The 26828-nt window shown below is 48.8% G+C and overlaps 1 protein-coding gene across 1 annotated transcript; it reads left to right on the top strand.

Annotated features, from left to right (window-relative positions):
- Positions 1-1422: 1422 nt before the first annotated feature.
- ATXN7L2 (ataxin 7 like 2) lies at positions 1423-24105 on the top strand. Its single transcript, XM_035121476.3, has 11 exons — positions 1423-1633; positions 5327-5395; positions 7786-7890; positions 10337-10541; positions 11796-12094; positions 13142-13224; positions 15682-15926; positions 16438-16630; positions 17173-17294; positions 19873-20758; positions 23960-24105. The coding sequence occupies exons 1-11, from the start codon at positions 1492-1494 to the stop codon at positions 23972-23974; spliced, it is 2364 nt and encodes a 787-aa protein (XP_034977367.3). The 5' UTR covers positions 1423-1491; the 3' UTR covers positions 23975-24105.
- The last annotated feature ends 2723 nt before the right edge of the window (positions 24106-26828 follow it).

Genomic DNA, 26828 nt, shown 5'->3' with positions numbered 1-26828 from the left:
TATCTTTACCCTCCTGGTGTGAAGAAATGCAAGGCATTTTTTTATGGCTAAAGGACTCCTATGAGGGGAAGGAAGCATATTCTAAGCTCAGAATTACTACAAAGGGCTGAAAACAAAGCAGCCAGCTATTACGTGTCTGTATTTCAAATAGTGTAGTGTTCTGGTGGTCGCATCTCAAAACGTAAATCCTAGAGCTAGGACAGGTACAGAAAAGATACCTGAAACAAGTGATCGGCCATCACCTTCATGAGGAAAGGCTGTAGTGCCTGGGGATTTTTGGTTTATGAAGAGGGGGAAGTGACTGGCGTTGGGTGGTGGGCACATGATTCTAACATTATTCATGATGTAGAGAAAGTGGATTGAGAACAGTTTTTCTCTTTGAGAGGAACTTCATACAGTACATAGTTAAAATTATAGAAATCACTCCCGTAAGATGTAGTAATTGCTTTAAATGAGGGCATATAGAGAAATTCCTGGAGGAAAACAGAGATTAATTGCTACTAACCATAATGGCTTTATATTGTCTCCAGCACTGGGGATGGTATATTCCTGTACTGTATACCAGCTTCTGGAAATCACAAGTGAGAGTGTTCTGCTTGCAACCTTCCCATAGACATCTGGTTAGCTAGCATGAGAAGAAAACATTGGCCTAGATGGACCTTTGGTTCAATCCAGTAGCGGAATTACGTTCTTACTGCTAGAAATTGCGGCCACACAATAACAGTAGCTGGCAGTTGATTCATTTCAGGCCGGACAAAATGAGGTACAGACGACTCTCAACTTACGTAAGGGTTACATTCTGGAGATAGTGCATAAAGCTAAAATCACGTGTAGTCAAAACACATTGGGTTCAATGGTGGGTGGGATTGCCAAAGTACCGTAATTTCCCCCACCCCCCTTTTATTATTTTTTTGCCAAGCGTGTAAAGTTGAATGCACGCAAGTTAAATGCGTGCAAGGAACCTCCATGGTCAGAGGCAGTATATTGGGCATAGCTGTCAAGTTCTCCCTTTTTTTAAGGGAAATTCCGTTATGCTGAATAGGCTTCCTCGCGAGAAAAGGGAAAACTTGACAGCTAGTATGACATCGGGGTACTGCCCTCATCAGCTGGATAGCTCAGTGGATTAGTGTGAGATGCTGAACATGCCCTGCAGGCACTTGGCAGCCGCTGTGGGGAGCGACGCCAGACTGCGAGACCCTTCGGTCTGTTCCATTTGGCTTTTATTCTGCATTTATTGGGGAAAAGTCCGGGCATCAACTCGGGGCGTTTCCTGCTCCCAGTCCTGTTAAAATGGCTGGCGGCGGCGGGAAGGCAGAGGAAGAGAGGCAAGGATTCGAACCCGCCACTCTCGCGCCTATCGCCTTTCTCGGACATGCGCAGAGCGAGCGCGCCGCGGGTTCCGAGGACTACGTTTCCCGTGGTGCGCGGAGCGCGGGGCGCCTGCGCACTGGGCCGCGGCCAGCGGGGAGGGCTGCGCGTTCCCGTGCGGTGATGGCGGTGCGTGGACGCGCGGCGGTGGTAGCAGCAGCAGCAATGGCTGCTGTGGATCGGCGGCTGCCGAATCTCGATGACTTCGCGGGGCAGAGCTGGAGCGCCTGGGTGGAGAGGGCCGGGCCGACCGCAGCCGAGACAGGTGAGCGCGCCCGCCCTGCCCGCGGGCCCGGAGGCGGCGGCAGGCGGCGGCGGGAAGCAGGGGACCCTCCGTCGCCGTTTCTGCTGCCGCCGCCGCCGCCGCCGTCGAGCTTCCTCCCTCCCTCCCTCGCCTCCCCTCCTCCTCCCTCGCCCCCTCCCTCACCCCGCCCGCCCCAAACAAAGGAGCCGCCGGGTCCTAGCGCCGCCTTCCTTCCCGCCCGATGGATCCTGCCTTCCTTTTCCTGCCGCTTCGATCGGGTTCCCTAGGATCTCTCGATCCTCCTGATGGGATCCCCTCTCCCCCAGCCTGATTTCACCGGGGGGATGCTGTGATCAAGTCAGGATCTTTGTCCCACGCGTTTTCCAGCTCCTTATGTGCTTCTCGTTCCTACTTTGATCCCTTATTACAGGAGCATGGGTTTTTGTTTTTAAAAAAAAGCCATATTCGCAAGATTCCCCGGACTTTTGATCTCTTCTGTCACCGAGCCCACGATTGTCTCCGAAACATGCTATGTAAAGGCTGCGTGACTTGTCTGTTTATAATTTATTTATTACATAGTGATCTCACCAGTTTTCCTAACATTTGCGCCTTGACTCTCGTGCACCTCGAGCCCCCATGTCGACTGCTTCCATTTCACCTGGGCATTCTTTCTTCCTGATCTCCACATATTCACTTTTTCTGTTCTCCCCAAATAATACGCACTTTTGAGGTGCCACTGGAACACTTGTGGACAGCAAGCGTTCTTGATCTTCTGTGATTCCCTGGATAGTATGATATCCCTGACGGGTTTTGATCATCTACTGGGTGACCCCTGACCACTTTCCCTTTTTCTCTTCCTCCCCCTTTTTAACCACATTTTCCCATCGGTCTTGATCTTTCAATCCCGTTACAGTTTTCTTCAACTGATTCCTTTCAAAGTGCTTTCAGCAACCCACCGTTTGCTGTTCTCCCCCAGCTGTGCTGCGTTTCTGGATTTCCTCTTGTTGAAGTTGTTCCATTTCCATTAGGATCTGTGCCTAGGCCTTTGAAACTGGTCCCCGCCCATCCATCTGCTTCACCTTCCTTATATCTTCTCTTCTGTCTTTTACATGAAGCTCTTTTTTGTTTTGCACTGTTGACCTGGCCACTCAGTTTACCACTCCTTAGGATTCCCCTTTTTCTCTTGAAAAACTGCACATCCTCCTCCCTGACATCCTGATTCAGCATCCCTATGCTCCTCCCTGCCACCCCCCCCATTCTCCCTTGTCCCTTGCTCTGTTTGCCCTCCTTTACTAAGGGGGTGGTGGTGGTATATGCATATGAAAATGGTGGGTGGATGGATTGGCCCCTTGTGATTTGTGTCCTTGGAATCCTAGAAAATCGCTTGGGAGCACCTCCCTAGAATGTTTGACTTTCTCAAGTGCAGCCTGATGGCAGACTCTAGAAGGGGCGGTGAGACTCAACGTGATGCTTTATATATTGTTGAGCTTCTCCCATCCCCCTCCATTATCTTCCCTTTGCACTTGATATAGTTAGTGCTTCGTATGTTTCCTCATCTACTTCCAGCTCCAACAGAGTTTACATAATGACCCCTGTCTTTTCAGGGATTTAAGAAGCAGGTTGTAAATTGTCCTTTGCAGACAGCTTCCTGTTGCTGCCTGAACGGATTGTTTTTTTTTAATTTATTGCTAATAGATATGGAATGGTAAGGATTTCATAGATGGGCGGGGGGGGGGAGAGCTTGCTTAGTTTCCACCTTGTGGTATGGGATTAATTGTATGTGCGTTTTAATTCAGTTAGGTTCCCCCCCTTTTTTTTTAAAAGAGAGAGAGATTAATGTTCTTGGTGTCAATGCAATTTTTTAAATAAAAAAACACACAGCTATTTGGGATTTCCGTTTTGTATTTTGATGCTGAAACAGTTGATGCATTGTAACAGGTACATCTTGTCTTTGTGAGGGCACCATGTGGTGTGAAATCTATTAAATGCAAGTGGAGTATCATGCCATGGTTAAAGCACAGGAGTCAGGACTTTGGGGACCAGCTCTGCTACTTGCTTTCACACTGTTAATTTGGAGACAAATCAGCCCCTTGTGCCATATCCCTCCCCACAATTGGTAGTATTTGATCTGCATCGCAAGGAGTTTGTAGGCATTTCATGAATGTCTGTGAGCCTCAGGTCGATGCGCAGACAGAAGGGGTTACGGCAGCCTTTGCTAACCTGATGCCCTCCAGATTTTTGACCTACAACTCCCATCAGCCCCAGACTACACAGGGAGTTGTAGTCTAAAAATCTGGAAAGCTGAATGGGGGGAAAACATTAGTTCTGAATCCCATGTGTTTGATTTCTTATATGCATGTTGGGATTAGGGTACAAACCACATCATTCTAGGCATTTGCTTACACACACAAACACAGCATAGTAAGAAAATGGTCCTGCTATAATGAAAAGCTTGTCAACATTAATATGTTTCCAGGGAAATATCACTGATGCTGTGATCAAAACTATAATATAATTTGGCATTGGCAAGGATTTGGCTTCCAGAACTGAAAACCAGGGGTGTCTGTTTAACTCAGAATTTGGCAATTCCATTTTGAAGTCCATCTTGGGGCATCTTTCTTTGAAGCTTTGTGTTCCCAACTAGCAGAGCAGAAAAGTTCATGTGAAAGGTATATGGAATAGAGAGAGCTGTCTCTCATCCCCTGCCATGCAAGTGTGCTCCCTTTCTGCATGCGTATACACATGGGCATGTACAGAATTCTGGTGGGCTGTGGATATTTGAATGCCACCCTTTGAAATGGGAAAACAAGAGTTTGTAAAGCAGCTACTCTCAAGTGGAGTTGAGAGAGCCACGTTTCTACCCTGCACATTGTATTTTGGAAAGGAGTCTGGGGATGGTGCTATGTGCTTGTCATTGTCTTCCAAACACCTCTTGATTGATACGGATTGGCAGAGCAGTTCTGCTGAAGCAGCAGGCAGTGGAGTCTGAGACTCAGCAAGTCCACTACTGTATGTTTGCAGAAGCTCTGGAACATCTGCCATGTTAGCTGAGCTGATTCTTAGGGATCCTTGTTCTCTTGGCAACTTTTAAGACCTGGAGTTTTAGGGCAAATGGAAATGATTGTTCTTAATCTGCTCCCCTGCGAAACACATTGAGTGACCTTGGGCACGTTGCATGTTTGGCCTAACCTTTTCCCACAGGGCTGTTGTGAGGATAAAATAGAATACCCCTGCACATACCTCCTCAAAGCCTGTATACATGTATAGTAAAAAAAAAATCAAAAACCGGTCAGGACCATCCGTGCTATGTTTATTCTTATGGGGTTTCGAAGAGGGGAAATCCTGATCTACAGATTTACTGGTCCTAGTGTCCTGTCTGCTGAGGCTTGCAGATGGATCTTCTCTGTTCTGGGCCACAATGTGACCTACATAACACTACATGACAAGTTTGAGGAAGCTACGAGTGGAATAGATGCTTTTCCTGAGCTCTTTTCAAGCCTATTAAGGCCTGCAGTCCCAAGCATGCTTACTTCCTAGTAAGTCTCATTGCATTCAGGTTGATTTGCTTCTGTGTAAGCGTTACTTCGAATCATGTGGTATTGGGGGGGGGGAGAGAGAATGATTCATCTTAATGTGTCTAGATTTGTTGGATGATGGATCTGCAAAGGGTTATTAGTGTTGCTGATGGGATTTCTTTTTCTATGTATCTATTAGGGTCTGATGTGGAAGAAAACGGTAGGAATGGGAGCAAGAAGCTGGATGCAATGACCCTCATCAAAGAAGGTAAGAACAGACTTCTTTGAGTCTGACTTGAGTTGTAGAGACCTCTGCCCTGTGTCTAGTGAATGCTTTGCAGAAGAGAGAAGTGCAAGGGCAGCTGAGAGTTCTGTGTCTGTCTGTCTGTCTGTCTGGAGCAGCAGTCATTACATTCTCACACAGCAAGTGACCCTTAGATGAAAGCATCCCGACAAAAACAGAAGACAACTATCCCTTTTGATAGCTGCATTCGCACATGCCACCAAGGGCTGGCATTCTGGCCCTAAGAGCTAGCCTGGCTATACCTTACTAGAGCTCGAAACCTTGCCTGGGTCTTGGAATATGATGGGTGAAGTCTCTTGTAATTCATCAGGAAATTCATACTCTTCCAAGCTTAGGCTTGAATACATTGCATCTTCCATGACCCATTAATGAGGCTGTGGACTTTGCCTTGAGTCCTGTCGTGATCCTCTGCAGCCCTGCCGCTAACCCAACATTTAGTTATAGGGATTTAGCAAGAGTTTCGGGATAGCCGAAAGCTGTGGAACTTTCACATACATGTTTCTTTGCTTTGAGGACCCTCTGCCTCCATGATTTCTAGCAACATGACGTTAAGAGACGTCCACAGCAAAAGGCCTTTGGCTTTCCACCCCTTCCTGCCCACAGCCTCCCTCCTGATCAGCCCATGTGACGTAGATCACAGCGTGTCACAAAAAGCAGCCAGAGTTGGTGCAGAGCAATAGCTGCTGATGGACTCGTGCAAATGAGCTGAGCGGCAGAGAAGAGTCCCACCATGTTTCTGTCTGCGCCGCACCGGCCAAATTCTTTCCTGACCTGGAATATCAGCCGTGCTCTGGCCACCAGCAAAACATGTTCACCAGCTCATCGCAAAGAAAGGATTCCAGGTGCAACTCCAAGGTGGAAGTATAGTAGGGCGGATGAAGATGTGCTGACTCCCCATTCCTCTCTCTCTCTCTCTCTCTCTCTCTCTCTCTCTCTCTCTCTCTCTCTCTCTCTCTCTTTCTTTTAATGATTGTTAGGGGGGAAAGGCCCTGAGCCACCATCTGTCTATCCTCAATCAAGAGATCAGAAAGTCTCCTCTGTGTGTCTGTTTCTCAGACAAGTCTTGGGTGGTGGGGGCAGGGTGGAGACTCAAATGGAAGGTCCTGCTTGCAGCAGAAGGTAAGAAGGGCCGACTCCCCCAAGGATACCAGGTCTTTTGTGGGACCCCTGCATGGTGGCCTGTATTTGTCCTAAATCAAATCGGTCACACTAACTCCCTCACTAGGCTTTTTCGGCAGAGCCCTTGGAAATGTGAGCTGCCACCTGTCCTCTCCACTGAGCTCCCGAGCCAGAGTTTCCAGATGAGCTTCTGCTGGGCTTTCGCCCTGCTCTTTTCTGCGCTCACTCTCAGCCCATAGTTAGTTTGAGCCTTGCCCCTCCCCTCCTCTCCCGACAGCTCGCCCCCCCCCTGCCCTGCTGCCCTCCGTCTTTTTTTCATTGCTTCTCAGCCTGTCTGTGTCTCTTTGTTTTCCTTTTTTTCCTGCCACCCCAGCTGTGCTAGGAGGTGGGGCTGCCTCCTGACAAAGTTGGAGCGTGTGATGGCCCCATCACCCAAGGATAAGCGATTGTTCTGCTGCCTTTTTGTGTGTGTTTGCTAAAACGTGAGCCCGCGTCTCAGGCCTGTGCCTGAGAAGTGGGCTGGGCCTGAACCAGCAGGCTGGATGGGGGAGGCTGCACTGCCCAGTGGCTGTTCTCTGAACTAGACAGCCATTTGCTCAGATAAGTCTTGACATAAGTCACATGTAAAATAATTGTGTATATCTTTGCGTGTGCAGCTCGGTGCCATTGGAGCGTTGGGCTGCCAGTCAAGCTGTTCCCCCAGTTCCCATCTAGGGGCTGCATTGGCTCAGTAATATACCACATGCTCTGCTCTTATAAGAGCCCAATATGAAACTCCTTGAATCCGTGCTTGAAGAATCTTGGGGAGGCAGCCAAAGAGGGCTTTGTTTGATGGAACAACGGTCTTAAGTCTGTATAAAAGCTCCTTCTGGCATTATGAATGGATGACCTGCTTTGCAGTCAGTGCCTCCTTGATCTTTCGATCCTGCATCACAAACAGCATGGTACTTATTCCCAGTTTGCAGCTGGGAAAACTGAGGATGGAGGTGTGTGGCATGCTTTGTGCCATCCCACCAGCTGTTGTGGCAGGGATGTAAACATGTGCCTCTCAGCTCTCTGCCTTTCTAAGCTACATGGCGGGCTTTTCTTCTTGTTCCATCTTTTGTCAGAATTAACGGTGGGGTATTGTTGCCGCTCTTATTTGAAGTGTTTCTCAGCCTGAAGAACTGACCAGGTTGCACGGGGCTTCTTCCACCAGGGTGCTCTCTTATCACTCGCCTCTCTTGTCCTTTCAGACATGTCTATCTTTGGTCACTGCCCAGCTCACGATGAGTTCTACCTGGTGTTGTGTAACCACTGTGGCCAAGTGGTCAAACCTCAAGCCTTTCAGAAGCACTGCGGTAAGCGAAGCAGCCAAAAGCTGCCAATTGAATTTCTGTGGCCTCTGGATGGAGAGCTGTGAATTAGGGCTGCTTGCTGCCGCCTCAGGCATCGGCCCAGTGGGTGGTGCCTGGGCTTGAAAGGCCCTTTTCTGTTCTCCTCCTGAAAATGGGGAGCGGGGTGGGGGAAGAGGAAGGTTGTCTTCCCTTGAATTTCTTTTCAGCCAGCGAGGAAGCCGCTGCGAGGGCAGCAAGCAGTCCAAGAGACGGAAAGGCAGAATTCTGGCCGTGCTAGGGTCGCTTCCGATGTCACAACTTTGCCCTTGGCGTTTGGGGAAGGAATGTGGGGAGGCAGTTAGGAAAGGGTCGTACGCACATCAGGTAACATCAGAATGGAGAGACACCTGAGCTGCGGGGAAGAGCCCTAGCTCATGGATAGAGCATCTGCTTTGCCTGCTGAGCAGGTTCAGTCCCTAGCATCTCCAGCCAGGTAGGGCTGTGAGAGATGCCTACCTGAAATTCCAGGGATCTGATACCAGTCAGTGTTGACCATTCACAGCTAGATGGGCCTTTGGTCTGACTCGGTATGAGGCGATTTCCTATGTTCCTGTGATGTCCCATCTCGAAAGGAGACGGGCCATCACTGAGTGCCTAAGCTTATGCTTTGGGAAGAACGTCTCAAATTGAGCCTCTGGTCAGCCTTCCCCAACTCGGTGCCCCCTGGATGTTTTAGCATAGCACTCCCATCAGCGGGGGAGTGGGCACAGAAAGGACCTGTCCAGAGGGCACCGACTTGGGGAAGGCTGCCATAAAGGAAAGCAGGTACAGGATCTGGCAAAGATATCTCTGCCTGAAAACCATTCTCCCTGCAGATGGGTCATTTCTGCTCTAAACGGACTGTTTGTTCCTTCTCCCCTCCGTCCCATCCTCCCAACAGACTTCTCTCCGTTCAGCCTTTACACTAATGACTTAGGCCCAGCCGTTTTCTAGCTGCTTCTCCTCCCAAGTTCTTAAAGCGCAACGAAGGGAATCTAACATTAGGCAACCTCCTCTTGCCACCATCTGTGAATGATTTGTCCGTATCCAGACTTTTTCCTTTGGCCTGGTGCCCTGAGCAGTAATCTCGCTGGGATTGCCCAAGGCCATCCGCCTGCCTTTGAAAGGGGCTGCTGAGCAAGAAGCGGGGAGAGCGGAGGGGCTGGAGATGGGCTGTTTTAGCGACTCACCCTACGGAGGGGGGGGGCGGGCAATGCTACGGTCTGACCTCCTGCCAAGGAACCTGCAAAGAGGGTGGGGTAGGCTGGTATTTGTGTCCCAGGACATGGCTTGAAGGTGCAGGATGCCGCAGCTCTGCTGAAGCCAAGCAGGTCTAGGCCTGGTGAACACCTGGATGAGGGAACCCTGTCCACATCACCTTGGAATTCCATCATGGGAGAAAAAGCAGGATATAAATGAAGTGTGTTTATTCCATTTGCCTCCACAACTTCCCTTGGGCTTTATGAATCAGGCCTCGAGGAACAGAATAGCAACACATAGAGGGGTGGTGACAGCTAAGATTAGGCAGATTTCCAGCTGGTCCTGATTGCCCCCTTTTGGACCCTGTACCTACTTCTTGGTGATTGACTCTGATCAAGTTATGGGCCTCCCTGAGTGGGAAATGGGCATATCTCATAGAGTAGCTGCTTGGCTGTCTGCTACCCACTATTTGGAGCAGATCTTGGAAGGATGCATTTTAGGAGCCCACCTCTCACAGTTCTGTGGTGCAAAATGCATGACTTGGTAAATTGGAGCTAGGAAACTCTAAATGTGAAGTTCTGGATGTAGCCACTAACTTGGGTTGAGCAAGTTCCCAACAGAAAGGAGAGAAGGAGGTGTGGATACAGTTTTCTAATAACAGTATGGGACTTTTGGAGCATTGCCCATGAAACCTTAAGGGGGGGGTCACAAATTTGGCACTGAGCACTATTTACATAGTAAACCTCCAAATTTCATATTAGAATAAAATCCATAAACTGGGTGCTTTTGCATAACTGTTCTGATTCAACTGATCTGTGTTTCAGAAGGGAAATTGGTGATGGGTGTTGGGCGGGGCAAACCACAGCAGGCAGCGCATCACAATTTTGCTGTTGGCTCTTGGAGTATTTTTGCCTCTGGGTAGATTTTTGGTGCTGCTGCTGCTGCTGCAGTAGTTTGTCCATGACTGTCCATGAAGGCATATTGGAATTTACAAAAATGTTTGTGGGCAGCAGGTGCCACAAATGCAGAGCAACACGTGCTGGAAATGGAATGGGGAATTCGTAAAGATGAAACGCCATCCGCCTGGTGTTAAGAAGCTGCTATTGGAGCTCCCCATTTCTGTACTCCAGGCCATTACTTGCCACTTGCAGTATGATGGCTGCCGTCCAGACCCCCACATTGGCTCGTTGATTGCAATGTTTTCAGTAACAGCATCTTAATTCCCACCTAGAGAGACGACATGGACCTCCCAGCAAGCTCTATGGCCGGGTGCAGGCCTCTTCAAATTTACAAAAGTGCCATGCGGTCAATGGGCGGTCCCTTGCCGGTGGAGGTCACGGATCCACCAAGTCCTGGCGGGAGAGGTCCCAGGGCTCCTTCAGTCAAGCCCAGCACACGCCTGAGAGGACAGACAAGATGTCAAAGGACAACCTCTGGTAAGGAGGGGTTGGGTTTGTTGGCAGGGGACCTTTCTGAGCTTCAGGATACAGAGGGCAGCCCAACCAATTCTTCTTGGGCTGTATGGAATCTCACTCCATTGCTTTTGGGGGAAGCATCCCAGCGCTGTGCTTACTGGGGTGGTTGGGGGAGAGGTATTGGAGAAATTGCGCCCTTCAGAATGGCAGGTGCAACCTGGTGTAAGTCTCCATTTTGTAAGATGGTACGGGGGATCTACATGCAGCTCTAGGGATACTAAAGTTTTATTATCTAGGGGTACTAAAGTTTTACTTTTTGTTCTTTGTATAAAAGGACAAGGGCTAAATTAACCTCTAGATTTCTAGACCTGTGAAGCTAGAAGTAGTTTTTAGTGTGTGTGTGTGTGTGTGTGTGTGTGTGTGTGTGTGTGTGTGTGCAGGCACATAGATGGGTCTGAATGAATCCTATTACTGAGGTTATATTTAGGGAGTGTTTTTATGGCTTTTGATAAGTTGCATCTGGTTATTTTATTTGTTTGTTTGTACTAAAATGTGTGCCCTGCCTTCTCCGAGCAGTTACAACTTCACTAAAAATTGCAGCAATAAACAACAAATTTAACAAAAAAGAATCTGAAAAGCAAGAGAGGGAATATAATCTGTTTCCCCCGGTTTGATGTCCCCTTGATGGTTTTAGTCACTTTTAGTGACTCTAGGTTTGTTGCAGAAAGCAAGGCAGAATTAAGCAAACTCAACTAGTTTATTATAGGGTTGGGTCTTGCTAGTGAGGGAACTGCAGCCTATTTCTAGAGACTCATGAGGTCAGATGGTATCCTGAAGTATCCTTGCCGATGTTAGTGGAAGATGATCTGAAGGCACTTCAGAGTTTTCTTTCTTCATCTTGGTCTATTGCTGATGGCCAGAGCTGAGCAAGGAGCTTGTGTTGCAGGACACTGGGAAGACCTGTGAGATTTGGCCATTGGTGCCTTCCAAGACTCATGTGGTACCAATGTGGAAACTGCACCTGCTCTTTTTTTTGTCTTTGCCTCTCCTTTTATTTGCTCTGGGTCTGCCTGTTTGGCTGGCATCTTAAGGCTCCAGTTTTCATGTTTAGAGCATCAGCCCAGCTTCTTCTAATGTTCCTACAGACACTGTTAGTAGTGAAGCTAGAACCCAATACAGTGAAGACGCAAGAGTGTCAACCTTGGTCAGCTGAAGTGGGAGATGACGAATTCTTACGGTGTTTCTGACTTGTGGCTCTGCTTTGCTCCCTTCCAGTTTGTTTGTGCCTGTTGTGAACCTAGAGAAGATCTCCAGCCTTCCAAAGCCTGACAGCGATGGGATCAAGGCCCCCCCAAAGCCTTCTGACTCTGCCACCGCCAGACAGTCTTCTGCCAGCTCAAAAGAGATGCTGGGCAAGCCCTCCTTAGTGGCATCACCGAAAGAATCCCTAACGTCAGCCAAGTCCAGTGGCAACTCCATCATACCCGCTGACGGCTTGAGCAGGAAAATTGAAAATGCTCCTGCCTTGGGAGAGAAAGAGACTGGTGCTGTGAAATCTCTGAAGAAGATGCCACGTGAGTACCGTAGTATCCTGTAGCTGGAGGCAGCATAGCACATAGCCAAGCGATTTATTTATTTTTTTGCAGGGGGGGGGCGTTCCTTCTTGTATTCCATTTCACAGCGGTGCAGTTTTGGTTACGGTTTGGTAGCATTTCTGCACACAACATTATCTCCAAATTCCCCAAATTCCGGAAGAGTGGGCATCAAAGAGAATACTGCCACACCCCCAAATACAGGTTCTTCCGAGCTTCCACTGGTAGAAAGGTATTTGAGGACTAGGATAGATAGAACATTTGCTGTAAGTGAGGATGCATTGGACTCTGAAGTGCACCAGACTCATATCTGGATTCTTTTATCTGGAACCATGTTTTTGAATGATCTCCCTTGTTAGGTGGGCTACTTTGTTGGGTGCATAGAGCGGGGGAAAGGGTTAGCAGAAAGGCAAGCTTGATAGTCTCTGGCCAGGTGTATGTACCAACTAGCACCCTTTTTTTTAAAGGGGAAGTGACCCATTTCAAATTGAAGCTGGGTATGCATAGCCAGTATGTCAGATCCCTCTCCTGACCAGGTTTGTGCACTTGGCCTCCAGGTGACTGGGAAGAAGGAGAACACTGTGCATAATCTGCGACTTGGGGCTCAGTTGACCAAGGGAGACAGGAAGGGGAGTTTCCTGCCATCTTTTTTTTTTCTTACGACCCCAAGTATTTGTCCTCTCAGGACAATAAATGTTGGATTAGAAGAGAGCCCCCCCACATTGAAGCAGTGATTGCTAAAGACACAACTTCTCACAGGATGCCCATAAAATAAAATTAAAAAGCAGCAGGAAAAGAAATATTGTTGGACAAATAACCTGTTGGTGCTATTCTGACAGCAGGTGTCAAGAGTTCCTTGAAATATGGAGTTTTTGAATAAGAGCTTCCTTGAAGGATGAGAGGGAAGCTGAGGCACTGGAAGGGGGAAAGCATAAAACCAGGCCTCAGGAGACATGGGGGGGGGGCAGGATGAGTGTCTTGCATTCTCTTTTCCCGTCTGCATCTTAATTCTGTGTTTTGCTCCCACAGGGAAAGAATGTGACCTAAACAGGCAGTGTGGGGTGGTGAACCCCGAAACCAAGAAGGTTTGCACTCGGTTACTGACCTGCAAGGTATGATGCTTCATGTGATGAAATTGGTGTGAAATGGGGGCAAAAGAGTAGTTCAGCATAAGGAAGAGTTTTGACCAGCCTTTGCTCCCCCCCCCCCCGTCCCAAGTGGGCATGTTCCTTTGCCTAACAAAGGCCTTTCCATTTGCCAAATCTGGAAATTTGGAAGGCAAAAAGTTTTCCATGCTCGGAAATGCTTCACCTGTTCAATGGTGGAAAGAGGCCCCTCCTGTGTGTGTGCTTCGTAGTGTTCCCCTCCCTGGTCAACACACCTTTCTGGAGTGCCTGTGGTCAGGGGCGGAGGAAGGGGGCGGGGGGGGCGGGTCGCCCCGGGTGTCACCACTCAGAGGGGTGAAAAAATGCCGGACAGCACTCACCGCGGGGCCTGCAGCGCTCCCAAGCCACGTGTTTCTCCTGAGGAGAGTCGCAGTGGCTTGGGCGCCCGCAGGCTCCACGCTGCCCCAAACGGTCCGCCCGTCACCTCTCCTGCCCCAGCTCACCTCTCCCTGCGGGCATATGGCCCCACCACTGGGCGCAGGGCACCCAGGCACCCAATCGGCTTGCTCCACCACTGTCTGTGGTTTTCCAAGGTAGGGAGGCTTTTCTGCATAGCCCGTTCCCTGCTGCAAGCTTAGCTTCAGTTCTGGGTGTTGATGTTCATCATGTTGTTGGGCTGTGGCTCCCGCCATACTGAACCATTGGCCATGCTGGCTGGAGCTGGTGGGAGTTGCAGTTCAAGAACATCTGGAGGGCGCCAAGTTGGCTGCCCTTGGTCTGCCAGCTTTATTCAGGTTCCTGAGCCCTATTGGCTGCCTACCCTCCTCTTAAGACTGTTGTGAGTTACTGGAAGCAAGTTGCCGATGAAAGAATTCTGCATTTGCAAGAAGGCTAGTGTGTGCTGTGATACGGCTTACCTGTTGTTGCACCATCAACATCACTCTACCAACATAGATGCCTGCTTTGTGGCTTTGTGTCTGGCTGCTGTCAGGCATAGGAGCAAGACTAGGTTCTAAAATAAAAAAAGAAGTGGTCACCCTATCAAGTGGAAGCTCCTGACTCAATGGCAGGTGTGGGAAACCTTTGGATCGCCAGATATTTCTGAACTACAATTCTCATCATCCTTGGCCGTTGGCCGTGCTTGCTAGGGCTGATGGGAACTGTAGTTCAGCCATGTCCCAACACCTGCTCTGTAGAAAAGTTCAAGTGGAAAATACTTTGCTATAAACCCAGGGAAGGGGAACCTATGGCCCTATAGCTGTTGCTGGACTATACAGCTCCGTTCATCCCTGACCATTGGCTGTGTTGTCTGAGGCTAATGGGAGCTAGAGTCCAACAACAACTGGAGGATGCCAGGTTGGAGAAGAGTCACCTAGAGCACAATCTGCTGGAAAGCTCTTAAATAAATGGGAGCTGTACAAGAGCACTTAGGATGGTCTTGCACAGCTCCTGTGCATTGCAATAAAGCGTGCTCAGGAGAATTTCCCCCGGGGGAATTATGCCTCTCATCTCTCTCTGGAAGGCAGCCAGGCATCATATATAGGTGGGAAACTTTGTAGCTTCAATTTAACTTGTTTGAGGTAGTCTTAAGGCTCCATATAGACGGCTTTGTGTTCTTACAGCCAGCTACCCCGTGTGAAGAATAGGAACTGGGGTTTCTCTGTTCCAAACATTCAGAACACTTGGTTCAGGCAGAGGGATATTTGGTGGGCAGTTTGAGATACATGCTATAATGAAGCGTTACTAGTAAAAATCCAGGCATAGCAGAAGTTGTAGCCAGGACAGCAAAACATAAGCAAGCTAAACACAGTGTGTCAAGGCATCCCCATGACAACACTGGGTAATTTCACAGTGTGCTTTTGCCGCAGCCTCTGTAAATAATGTTAACCTTTTTGATGATCAGCTGCCTTCTAACCATAAGTCAGATTTATTCCAGGTGGGCCTGTTTAAAATCCAATTTAATAACTGTATGAGCTCTTGTTTTCTGCCCAGTGGTTCATCCAGCACTTGTCTAAGAGCCAGCTGCTTGGATTTATTGAAATGTTCAGGGGTTGAGAGCATCAGTTTCCCCACAAGATTGTAGCACCTTAGTGACCACGTGGCAAATTTCTTATTCGAAAGTCACCCGCCATGTGACAGTCTCTCCCATCCCCCATCAGAGCTTCCCTTCTCATTAAATAGGCTTGGAAATGGACTTCTTCTCTGAGGTTGTTGGTTTTGTCATGCTCTGGTCCAGTGCTATTATTCTAGAAACAGAGGTGCCAGAACTCACCATGAACCTTGTTCTCTTATCCTGGCAAAGGTGCCCACCTGAGACGTGCTGGAACTGAGTTCCAGCAAGTTCCAGCTGAAAAAAAGCCCTGCTCGCGTCACACCTCCATAATCTAGTGTCGTGAAGTCCTGCAGCAGTGGATGTGCTTGTCGCTTGTCAGCTGGTGCCTCTAACCATTCTCTGTGCCTCAGATCCATTCGGTCCACCAGCGCCGTGAGGTGCAGGGCCGCGCCAAGGACTTTGACGTCTTAGTGGCCGAGCTGAAGGCCAACGCCAGGAAAGGCGAGTCCCCCAAAGACAAGAGCCCAGTGAGGAAGGAAGCGCCTTCTGAACGACTCTCGCAGGACTCCTCGTCACTCTCACAGCCATCGTTGGTCCTGCCTAACGCCTCTCTTTGCCGAATAAAGCAACCCTACTCCCACTGTGCACTTTCCAGGTAAAAAAAGGGCAGATAGGTAAAGCATGAGAAGGAAGTTGACTGTGTAGTTTTCTAATTAAAGTTGCCTGGGAGATTATTTTGGCTCAACCACAGATGTGGACAGGACCTCAGGAGAGGTGGCACTGTGCCATCTTCTGTACCACTGCAAAAGCAGACTCTATTCACAGAAACTCTGTATCTACTATATATTTTGGAAGTGGTTTGTTAGCCATGCATTTGGACACCTCTTAAGCTATCATAACCGGTTTTTGTACAATGGTTCCCGAGATCAAGGAGATGGTTTTTTGTTTATGTTTGGATACAGCGGGGTTCCATTTTGAATAAAAAATGGCAGACTGAATCTTTCAAAATTGCACTAATTTTGGGATTTCTTAGAATTCCTGAGCAGCGTGGGACATATGGCTGCTAGTCATATATATTCCCTAGTAAGGAAGCCAGTAATATCTCTGCCACAAATTCAGGGAAGTCTCCCCTTGAAGAGGGCTTTAACCTCCTGTGTTGCTTTTAGGTCTAGGGTATCCTCAGAGAGTGAGCCCGATGACCTGCCTTCCACCTCTAGCGAGGTCGACCACGGGCTCTACCCTTTTCCAGCGCCCAAGAGCACCGGCCGGGTTTCGAGCGAGGAGAGTGAGGATGACGCAGTGGATGATTCCCGCAAGGTGGACTGCCATTATGCAACACGGTCACCACGCCCCCAGGCGGTAAGTGCCAGGCTAAAAACTGGCGTGGCTCTGTGAAATGGGTCCTTCACGCCTTTGGAGAAAAATGCTTGCCCCAAGTCTTGCAAGAAGAATGCCAAGGGGGAGGGGAATGTCGGGTGCTTGAACAAATGAAGCTGCTTTCATACCGCGTGAGGCCCCTGGTCCATGTGACCCAATGACATTTACTCTAGTAGCAGTTCTCAAAGGCTCCAAGAAGATGTCTTCCTGAGTTTTGAGGTCCCTTTAACTGGATACACCAAGGTCTAAACTCTTGCAAACTCTTACACATGCAAAACAAATCTATGGGTTCAGTCCCAGATTAGGTTAGTTGCCCTTGTTCTGTTGGTATCAATGAGACCCAGGTGTGAAGGTGCGTGTGGCGATGTTTTGCCTTCCTTTGCTCAGGAGATGAGGTGGGCAGAAGAAACAACTCTCTTGGTGTTAGCATCCCATCCCCATTTGCAAGAGGTTTCAGTATGTGCCGTTTGCACGATTTAATATTCTTAATGCCTTTTATCCCTGCTTCCGTCTCCCCACAACAGTTCTGCACTTTTGGAAGCAGGTTGGTGAGCCCTGGGTGTTACGTCTTCAGTCGGCGGCTGGATCGGTTCTGCTCTGCACTCAGTTCCATGCTGGAAAAGCATCTCAGCTCACACATGTGGAAGTAAGTAATCCTAGGGGGAAGTAGAGAAAACCCTGTGATGAATTGTGACATGTTAATGCCCCTTGCACACAGCTGAAGATGGGCATGTTTATAGCCCTTGTTTGTGCTTAACACTAAGCTATGCCTGATTAAAATCGGGTTTATTAAACTATGGTTTGTTTGATCATCTGAATCCTGCCCAGCAGCTTAACTATTGCTTGTTTACTGCCAACATGTCTGAAGCCATTGTTTGTTGTTGGCTAATGAAGCTTGGTTTGTTTTAGCTTTGGCTTGGTGTTACTGTGAACCCTTCTGAACCATGGTTTGTTTCACCACTCCACCTCAGGGCGCTATAAAGTCCTCTGAGGCAAAAGCAACTGGAAAACAAACCAAATTTCTGAGAAACAAGTTTGTATGATTGTTTGTGGATCAACTCCCAAGTGCCTCCTGCTATCTTCCCGACACTGACATTGCTGCTGTTTACTAGGACATAGCAGGGTAGCAGTGAGGTCTAAATATATTTAGAATGGAGGCTACAAAACATAGTGTTTTGATGAGATTGGTATTTTGTTGGAGTCTGGTTCCCCGCCCCCAACCTTTGCATGTCTGTCCCATGTGTTTATCCTTTTTTCTGTTCTGATAGGGACTCCAGATGCTGTTGGATTCAAATGTCCATTAACTCCTGACCATAAGCCATGCTGTCTGGATCTGATAGTAGTTACTGAGTCTAACACCACCTAGAAGGTCCCATCTTTGTGTTCAGAAATCTAATCCCCTTGTTATGGACTCAACTGACCTAGTTGATTCAGATATTGAGATCTTCTTCCTTTTATAACCTTGCATCAGATTATCAGGCTGGTTCATATTTAACAATGAAGTAGCCAGTGCATATAGAGCCAAGAACAGCAACTTTATAAATCAGCATTAAAAAATTGATTGTATTTCAAGGGTTAAAAGGGGGGGTTGATGGCACTTCTGATCAGCGCCGCCTGCCAAGCCCCGTGTGCTGTTGTTTGCAAACCCTGACAATCATCAGGGCTTGCAAAAAGCCACACACAGGGCTTTGAAGCCACAACAACCAGCCAACTGTCGGGGCTTCAAAGCAGCTCGCGCAGTGTGCTTATGCCTGTCTCGTTTTAATTTCAAACCACGCAGGTGAAAATGGGTCACCTTCCATTACCGAGGTGTCAGGTGACTGACAGACGGGTGGCCCCATGGGTGTAGGGTTGAGGGAGATAAGGGTCCAGCCCATTCCTGCATCCTGCATGCGTGGACATTATTTAGAGATGCAGCAACATAGGGACCTGCCTTACACAGAGGCAGAATTCTGGGCTGATCTCGCTTGGTATAGCACTCTGCACTGATTGGCTGCCGCAGTCCTTCAGGGTTTCAGGCAGGGCTGTTTCCTAGATGGCAAGGATTGGACCTGGGGCCGCCTGCTTGCAGACCGTGGTGTCTGCCACTGAGCTTAAATGGCCCCTTCTCTCAGGCTTTAGAGCTACAGCAAAAGAGTGCTTTGTCTCTTCAGAGGCTTTTTTGAACCATTCACTATCACCCACGCTGAGGGTTTGTTTGTCCTGGTAGTGGAGGACAACTTGCCTGAGGTTTGTCACCCGTGGCAAATGTTCATCCGTCTCCCAGCCGCATTCCACATGGGACTCGCTGGAGCAGTGGAAATGACAGATTGGGTGTTTGCATTTCCTGCATTTTTCTCCATTCCTTATCTCTTCTTCAGAAGTGGTGCCTAGAGAAGGGACATCTGGACCCTTGGCAATAGCTTAATTATTGCATTCGTATCCCTCCTTTTTCTCCAAGGAATTCAAATGAGAAACAACAGCATGCTTCTTGTGTGGTTGGCGGCAGGGAGATGGGAATGTAGAAAGCCCCCACCCCCACCCCGGCAGCCAGATCCTATGTTATTTTACTAAGAAGGAAGCCCCACTGTGCTCACTGTGACTTCCTCCGAAATAAGCTTGCAGCTGAAATCCACGTTTGACATCTCTTCCCCCTGCAAATGGACGTAAAATGTGGGCGTGCTTTTAAGCACCTATTAAGCACCCGTGTAAAAAAGAGCAGCGCATGCAATTATGTTCCCAGTCCGCAGCTTTGCCATCAATCACTCTGCACACGGTTGCCGAGAGAAACATTGCGTTCCTCCGGCTGACCTCGTAGTCCTGGTGTTTTGTCGGGGCTTTTGGTCCGCCTCGTCTCCAGTAGGTGGCGCTGGGCTGTAGGGTTTGACGCCGACTCATCGGAACAAAGGGAAAACAAACACCCAGGTTCTGGCGGAGGGGAAAGAGGAGGGCGGGTGGCGGCTGTCTGTGTGTGTGTGCGTGGATGCGTGTGTTTGCAGGTATCGATGTAAGGGATTTAGAACGGGATAGCAACCCGAGCACAAAGGCTTTGGATTTGAGAGCAGCAGGGTGCGACGTCATATCTGGAACCTGAAAAAGCAAGGGAGCCCACGAGGATTCTGCTTTTAGGATCTGGCATGGAGGGCAAAAGGAACAAGAGCTGAGGGTTGGAGGGGTTTTTCCAAAGTCAGAGGTCTTCTTAACTCTCTCTCCCCCCCCCCCCGCCTTTTTATTGGCCCAACCAGAAGGATCCCTCCCGCTGCTGACCATCCAATTCTGTCCACACCACCCCCTGTTCTTCTGGGCTTCTCCACTTCCAGCACTTCTCAGAACTGCAGCTCCTCCCTGGTGTGCAGCCTCCCCAACAGCCTCCCGGGCAGGACCTCAGTGTCTTGCGCGGCTTCCGCTACCGTGGCCTCCAGGGACAACCGCAGCCACCACAGCATGAACTATGCAGTGGGGTCGCCCCATGCTGCAGCCGCCTGCAGCCAGTCGGACTGCATGGGCGGGAGCCAGTCCATCACCTCCCCACTCCCAGCCAACACCCCTTCGCCGTCCTTCAGCAAGTTGCCTTTGACCAAGGCCAGCAAGTCCTCCAAAGCCAAGGAGGCGGCGGCTGGCGGCGTGGAGCCAGAGGCCTTGGCCCGGAAACGCAAGCAGTCTCCCGGGGCCCCCGCTAGCCCTCCGTACAAACAGACCTGTTTCCTCGATCTGGGCAAGAGCAAGGCAGCTGGCTGCCAGGTCTCCCGCCCGCCCGCCAAGGCCAAGCCATCCATGATCTCCTCCTCCTCCTCCTCGACTCTTTCCCTGAATGGAACCGTCTCGGCCGGAGCCAGGATTAAGAGGGTCAGCCATCTGGACTGCAGGGCTCCCGGCCACGTCCCAGTCAAAGCGTTGCAGCTGGAGAACCGGGCCTCCTCACTGAATGGGCCAAAGGCACTGCAAGCCAACTGCATCTCGGATGAGGAGGCCAAGCGACGCAAGAATACAGCCACCTACTGTAGGCCGATGAAGGCCAGGCACTCCCCCTCCCCCTTGCCTTCCTCTTCCTCCTCTGACTTGGGTGGCTCTGTCCGAAGGAAGAAGCCAGTTGTCTCTTTGGGATTTGAGGAGAAGCAGAACACAATGAAGGTACGTCCTCCTCCTCCTCCTCCTCCTCCCTCCTCTTCTTCTTCTTCTTCTTCTTCTTCTTCTTCTTCTTCTTCTTCTTCTTCTTCTTCTTCTTCTTCTTCTTCTTCTTCTTCTTCTTCTTCTTCTTCTTCTTCCTTTATCTCTCAGCTTTTCCACCAAGGAGCTCAACATTGTTCATCCCCACAACAACCCTGTGAGGTAGGTTAGGCTGAGAGACAGTGACTGACCCAAGGTCAGTGAGTTTCATGACCGAGTGGGGGATTTGAACCCTGGTCTCTGAGGCCCCAGTCTGACACTCGAACCACCACCCCACACTGGATCTTCTGCCTCCAAAGGATTGCGTTGGCTGCCTTTTCTCCCTTGCCAGAGTTTTGACACAAAGTCTGCACACTTGTGTTTACTGCCGCAAGGTTGACTGCTTCGTAACTCCAGGACATGGCATATAATGGTCCCCAGAAGCTAATAAATTTATAGCAACACACACACCAACTCTGTTGTAGTCCATATGGTAAGTTTTGGATAGTGTTCAAGAGAGTGCGTTTAAAATGGTGTTGGGTCAGGAACTTCCAGCTGTGACATTTTTTGCGTCATGCTCCTTTTTGTAGCGTGTTGGCTAACATCCTCCTTATGGGGTCTGTGGCAGATAGTTTGAAGGAAATGTTGGCCGCTGTGTGGAAAAATCAAAGTCCTTCTTAGAGCTCCTTAGGAAAGGAGTGATAAATACAACTGCCAGTATTGTAACGCCTTCATAAAGATCTATGGTGTGACCACATTTGGGGTGAATGGTGGAAGAGTCAGCATAGGCAAAAGGAGGTACTTCACACAGTTCATCATAAACAGGATAATTAGCTGCCTCATTATTTGATGTCAGCCAACTTAGATTGCTAGAAGCAGGTTTTGTTCAAATACATGGAGATAAGGTTTCCAGTGGCTTCTGCTCAGTATGACTTTGTATTTCCTCCTTCCTTGGAAGCCCATTTGCTGGGGAACAGGATTGCAAAGTGGCTATACTGTTCTCCTGTTCCGCTTATGGACTTCCCATAGGGATCTGCGTGGCCATTGTAGGAAACAAGGCAGATAGCTGTCCGATCCAGGAAAGCTGCTCTTGGGTTCTTATAATTTCTGAAGCTGTATCCTGGTGTGTGTGAGAGAGAGAGCAGTGCATCAGTCAATTAAACCTTCAACTGATTGATCAGTGAGGGCCAATTTCCATCTGTAGGTCTGAGATCTAAGTACCCAGGGATGTTGTGTATATATATGTTTGATTCAGGTGTGGTGGTGGAACAGGGGGTGAAAAACAAACCATTAAAGGCAGGCTTTCCTAACAATGAGCTTAAGCTTTGGTTTATTAGATTATATGGCACTTAATAAATTTCTATACCACTGAGTAACAAACCTGTCTCAGCAGTTATCTCATACTTCATTCATTTATTAATACATGCATCTAATACCCGGTACTGCTTCATGGAAGCATAATTAAATTTAAATAAATTTGCAATCAGTTAAAAGGCAAATGATTGATTTAGCATTATATCATTGGTGGACCAGTTCTGATTTTTATCGAAAGCCTTAGGAGTGAGGCCACTGGTATCCTATGTAAAATTAAATAAATGCACGGTAAGTGAGTTGATGCTTTTATTCAGCTAATTTGAAATACTAAAAGCCTTCAAGTTGCATAGAAGACCTTTTAACTGCTTTGGCAGTAGGTGGAAAAGAGAAGTAATAGATTAGCTAAGAGTGACACCTTCCCACCACTTCTTTAGTCTTAAGCAGCTTCCTAGCATGTACCGGTAGATGCACTGATTTAGCTTTACCTGCTGAATAAATTCTTGCTAAGCTGCAGTTCTAAAAGACACAGGTCTCCTGGGCGGGGGTGGGGAGCGGAGGGGAAGATGGCAACCCCAGCTAGGAGCACTTTTAAGATAAAGGGTAGAAATGTTTAGGAAGGGAATACGATAATTATATTGGGGCTATTTGAGTTTTGTTCAGAGGGGCAGTTTCCACGAATTCCCCAAAATGAAACTGTAGTGATGGAGGGGAGTACAAAGCAGAGCACGAGAACACAAGAGCCCTGTTGGATCAGACTAAAGGCCGATCTGGTCCAGCGCTCTGTTCTCATAGTAACCAACCAGATGCCTCTGAGAAGCCCACAAGCAGGATGTCAGCGCACCAACCTTCTCATGCGCTTGTTTGCCAAGGAGCGGAATTCAGAGGCGTAAGACCTTCAATCCCAGAGGCAGCACAGAGCTCCGATTCCTAGCAGGCATGACCAAGGTTGTTGTCCCTGGTATCTAGCAGCTAGCAAGAAATTACCCCTGAAGGTGAAGTTTGCAGTGGACTGAGAACTGTTGATAGGCTATGGATGAAGAACGTGTGGTCTTCCAGATGTTGTTGGACAACAACTCCCCATCGGCCCCAGCCAGCATGGCCCAGCGGTTGGGGATGTTGGGATCTGGAGTCCCCCAACATCTGGAGGGCCACACGGTCCCTATCCCTGCTGTTGAAGGATCACCCTCCATGAATTTGTCAAATTTGCCTAGAAGGAGGCTGTTGCAGCCTATAGCCTTTCTGGTTCCCTCAGGCATTGCTCACTTGGCTTTATGCAGCCACGTGGGGAGGAGCTGCGGAGAGATCACTCGCATGCCATTGTGATGCATCTTAAAATGGGACTCTGCTTTGATTCATTCTTTCAGAACCCTGGATATCACATGGGGTGATGTGCTCCATTTGCATTATCTGCGGAATTGTAATTTCCAAGTTCCTTTATTAGAACCTCAGTACATCTAACCCTGCATCCGCTGCATCGGGCCAAAGGGTCATCTAGTCCAGCATCCTGTTCTCACAGTGGCCAACCAGATGCCTATGGGATGGCCTCAAACAGGGCCTGAGCACAGCAGGATTCTCCCCACTTGTGATTCCCAGCAACTGGCACTCAGTGGCACCCTGTCTTTGACGGTGGAGGGGGGCAACGTAGCTCGAATGGTGCCGTGCAATCCCATACAAAGCTCTTTTCCCCAATTAATAAAAGGTTGCCATGTCAAATACCCCTCTAATGAAGTTAGAAGCATGGCTGCTGCTCTTTGTAATTTCAGATAGGTGCTGGTTGCAGCCCTGGGTAGAATAGACACTTTGCTGTGAATGGTGCTACGTAAACTGTCACCCTCCGCATTGACACCCTCTTTTCTCTCTTCTCTTTTGCAGTCAAAAGCGCATTAACAGCAAGTGCCTGCATTCTGCAGAAGGAGCCAACAGCCTGAGAACTCTGCCCTGGGTCCGACTCAAAGCCTCTTTGCTTTTTTTATAACTTTATAGTATTTTTTTAAAGGGAAAAAAACCCCTCTAAAATACCTCAAGACTCCTCCTGTTCTTTTCCTGCTTAATTTTTTTCTTTTTAAAGGGGGCTGGGTGGGATGTGAGGGAGGAGAGCGGGAAAACCGAACACAAGGAAAACTGATAGAAATGCAACCGACATGCAGCTTGTAAATGCGGTTGCAGGTGGAATGGCCGGGAGGCAGTTCAATGCCCATAATGAAATGGGGATGTTTTCTGGCAGTGTGGTTGTTCAAAGGGAAATGGGTGTTCCATGAGATGGCGAAGGCAAGGCGGGAGCCCGGCGCTGAAAGGCTTTGTGAGGCCATGCAGACACCCTTTGCAATCTGATCAGGGGTGCCAGGGGGCATTAACCCAGCTCTTCACATGTTCCTGAATGGCAATCGCCCGCATCACCTGTGCTGCTTCTACTCTGACATCCCACCACTGCTGTGATTCTGCGCAGTGGCTCTCCCTGTTGCTCCTTGACCCTTAAGTCCTGCTTTCTGTTAGGCAGGAATGGGGGACCTCAGGCCCAGGTCTCCCCTAGCTCCCAGCCAAACCCCTAGTGGCCCTGCTTTGGACCATCCTTGAGTCTTTTTGCCTGGTTGGAAGGTATCCTTGAACATTAATAATGCCTCTTGCTTCTCTGGATAGAGAGAGGTGTGTGTGTGTGTGTAAGTGTGTGTAAGCAAGCCAGTCTTCTGCACAGAGGCAAATTATTCATTGCCCTGCCCACTTTTACTTCTGGCCCTGATGGCAAGGGATACCTCAGAGGTGGATTTAGGGCAGCACAGCCGGTTCCGTTGTGCTGGGCACTGAAGCCAAGGGGGAGTCACAGGGCATCACAACTGTGACACAGCGAGCAGAACAGAAGGCAAGGGGGAGGGGTTTGGCCTTGCACGGGGCACAGCTGACCAGATTAATACCTAATGTGGCCCTCAAGCTCCCCACTCCTCCTCTTAGGACTAGAGGAGAGAGAAGCAGATGTCTTAGCGAAGTACTAGAATGTTTTCAGGCAGCATGTTGGGACTTAAAAGGATGAAAATACAGCTTCTGTTCTCCTGCTTATCCTTCAAAGGGGTTTTCCTAGTACAGTGGTACCTCGGGTTACGAACTTAATTCGTTCCGGAGGTCTGTTCTTAACCCGAAACCGTTCTTAATCTGAGGTGCGCTTTCGCTAATGGGGCCTCCTGCTGCTGGTGCGCCACGGGCGCGCAATTTCCATTCTCATCCTGGGGCAAAGTTCGCAACCCGAGGCAACTACTTCCGGGCTAGCAGAGTTTGTAACCCAAAGCGTTTGTAACCTGAGTTTTATTAGTTAAATTTGTATCCTGACATTTCACCAAGTTATGGCCTATAGTGCAAATACAGCAATAATTCATTTTGCAGTGGAGGTTAAAGGAGAGATGCTGGTTTCTCAGGCAGGACGCTGGCTGTTTATTAAGGATGGAAAATGTGTGAAGCCCAGAGCCACTTATTACAGTCAACTTCAACATCCACCCTCTTCACCAACACGAGGGGCTTCTTCTTATGCTCTTATTAGGTGGCAGGTACTCCCCCTCCTCTAAATATTAATCCTCCATTTGTGGGTGGTACAATTGCCACATTTAAAACTACAGTTAGGCTACAAACACACCATACATGAAAAGCGAAGAATCCTGGGAACTGCAGTTCACCCTTTGCAGAGCTACAATTCCCAGCACCATTAACAAACTAGTTCTCGTGATTCTTTTGTTGGGGGGTGGAGCACAGTGTGTACATAGCCTTTTTAAGGCCTTATTGGGCTGATTCTGAGAAAACAGCTATTCTCTCATGCCTACTCTGCCTCCCTGAGAGGAAAAGACACCCACATTGCTGCTGGTAATAATCCTGAGGCGTAAAACACACACACTGCGAAAAACATGCTAGGCCCAATGAACTCATTGGCGGTATTACTGAAGCACCTTCACTACATTCTTGGTTCTGGCTGCTGCTGGGCGCCATTTTATGGCTTCTGAAGTGATGTGAGATGACGAATCAGAGATTTGAGTGTCACCTGTAAATGGACAAAGGAGAGCTCTTCCACAGCTTTTCAATTGGTGTCTGGCCGTTGTGGGGCACTGTCGAATGCCATAGGGTACGGTCAAGAGATATGGGGCAATCACTGTGGCCAAGCAGCCATTTTGCCCCCACCCCAAAGACGGCGAAGTGAGATGCACCATAGAATAGTTGGGACTACAGCAACTATCAGTCCAGTCAGCATGGCCCCAATGGTCACAGGTGATTGGAGTTGTAGTTCTTCAGCAACACCTGGAGAGCCACAGGATTCCTGATTAGGTGCAAAAGTGTGGTAAGATTCTCCACTTGGCAGGACAGGACAGATGGCCAGTTAACCAAGTGGCAGCTTAATGTATCTGTGCGTATGAGCACTTGGGAACCTGCCCATCTGTAGTGCCTTGCTAAGTGGTTGGAAGAACCAGACCAGTCTCCTGTTTCTCTTAATCAGGTGCAGAAGTTTTAGACAATTCTCACCATCTGGTTGGGCAAGATATATGACTAGCATGCCAAGCGACCTCATCGGGGGAGGCGGCAACCTTTTCTGGGACCAGGGACGCATTTTGATATCTAAGAAATACTTGTGGGTGCTACAAAACGCCCATTTGATAGAAGAAAGACTGATGATGCTCAGCTACCACCCCCCCCCCCGGGCAACAAATGAAACAGTTTTTAAAAGCAGCCATCGTGCCTCTCCACAAGAAAAGACAATTACCCCAAACCA

Source organism: Zootoca vivipara, chromosome 7, assembly GCF_965207765.1.
Source record: "Zootoca vivipara chromosome 7, rZooViv2.hap1.1, whole genome shotgun sequence".
Classification (NCBI taxonomy): Eukaryota; Metazoa; Chordata; class Lepidosauria; order Squamata; family Lacertidae; genus Zootoca; species Zootoca vivipara.
This window is presented reverse-complemented; position numbering and strand designations above follow the sequence as displayed.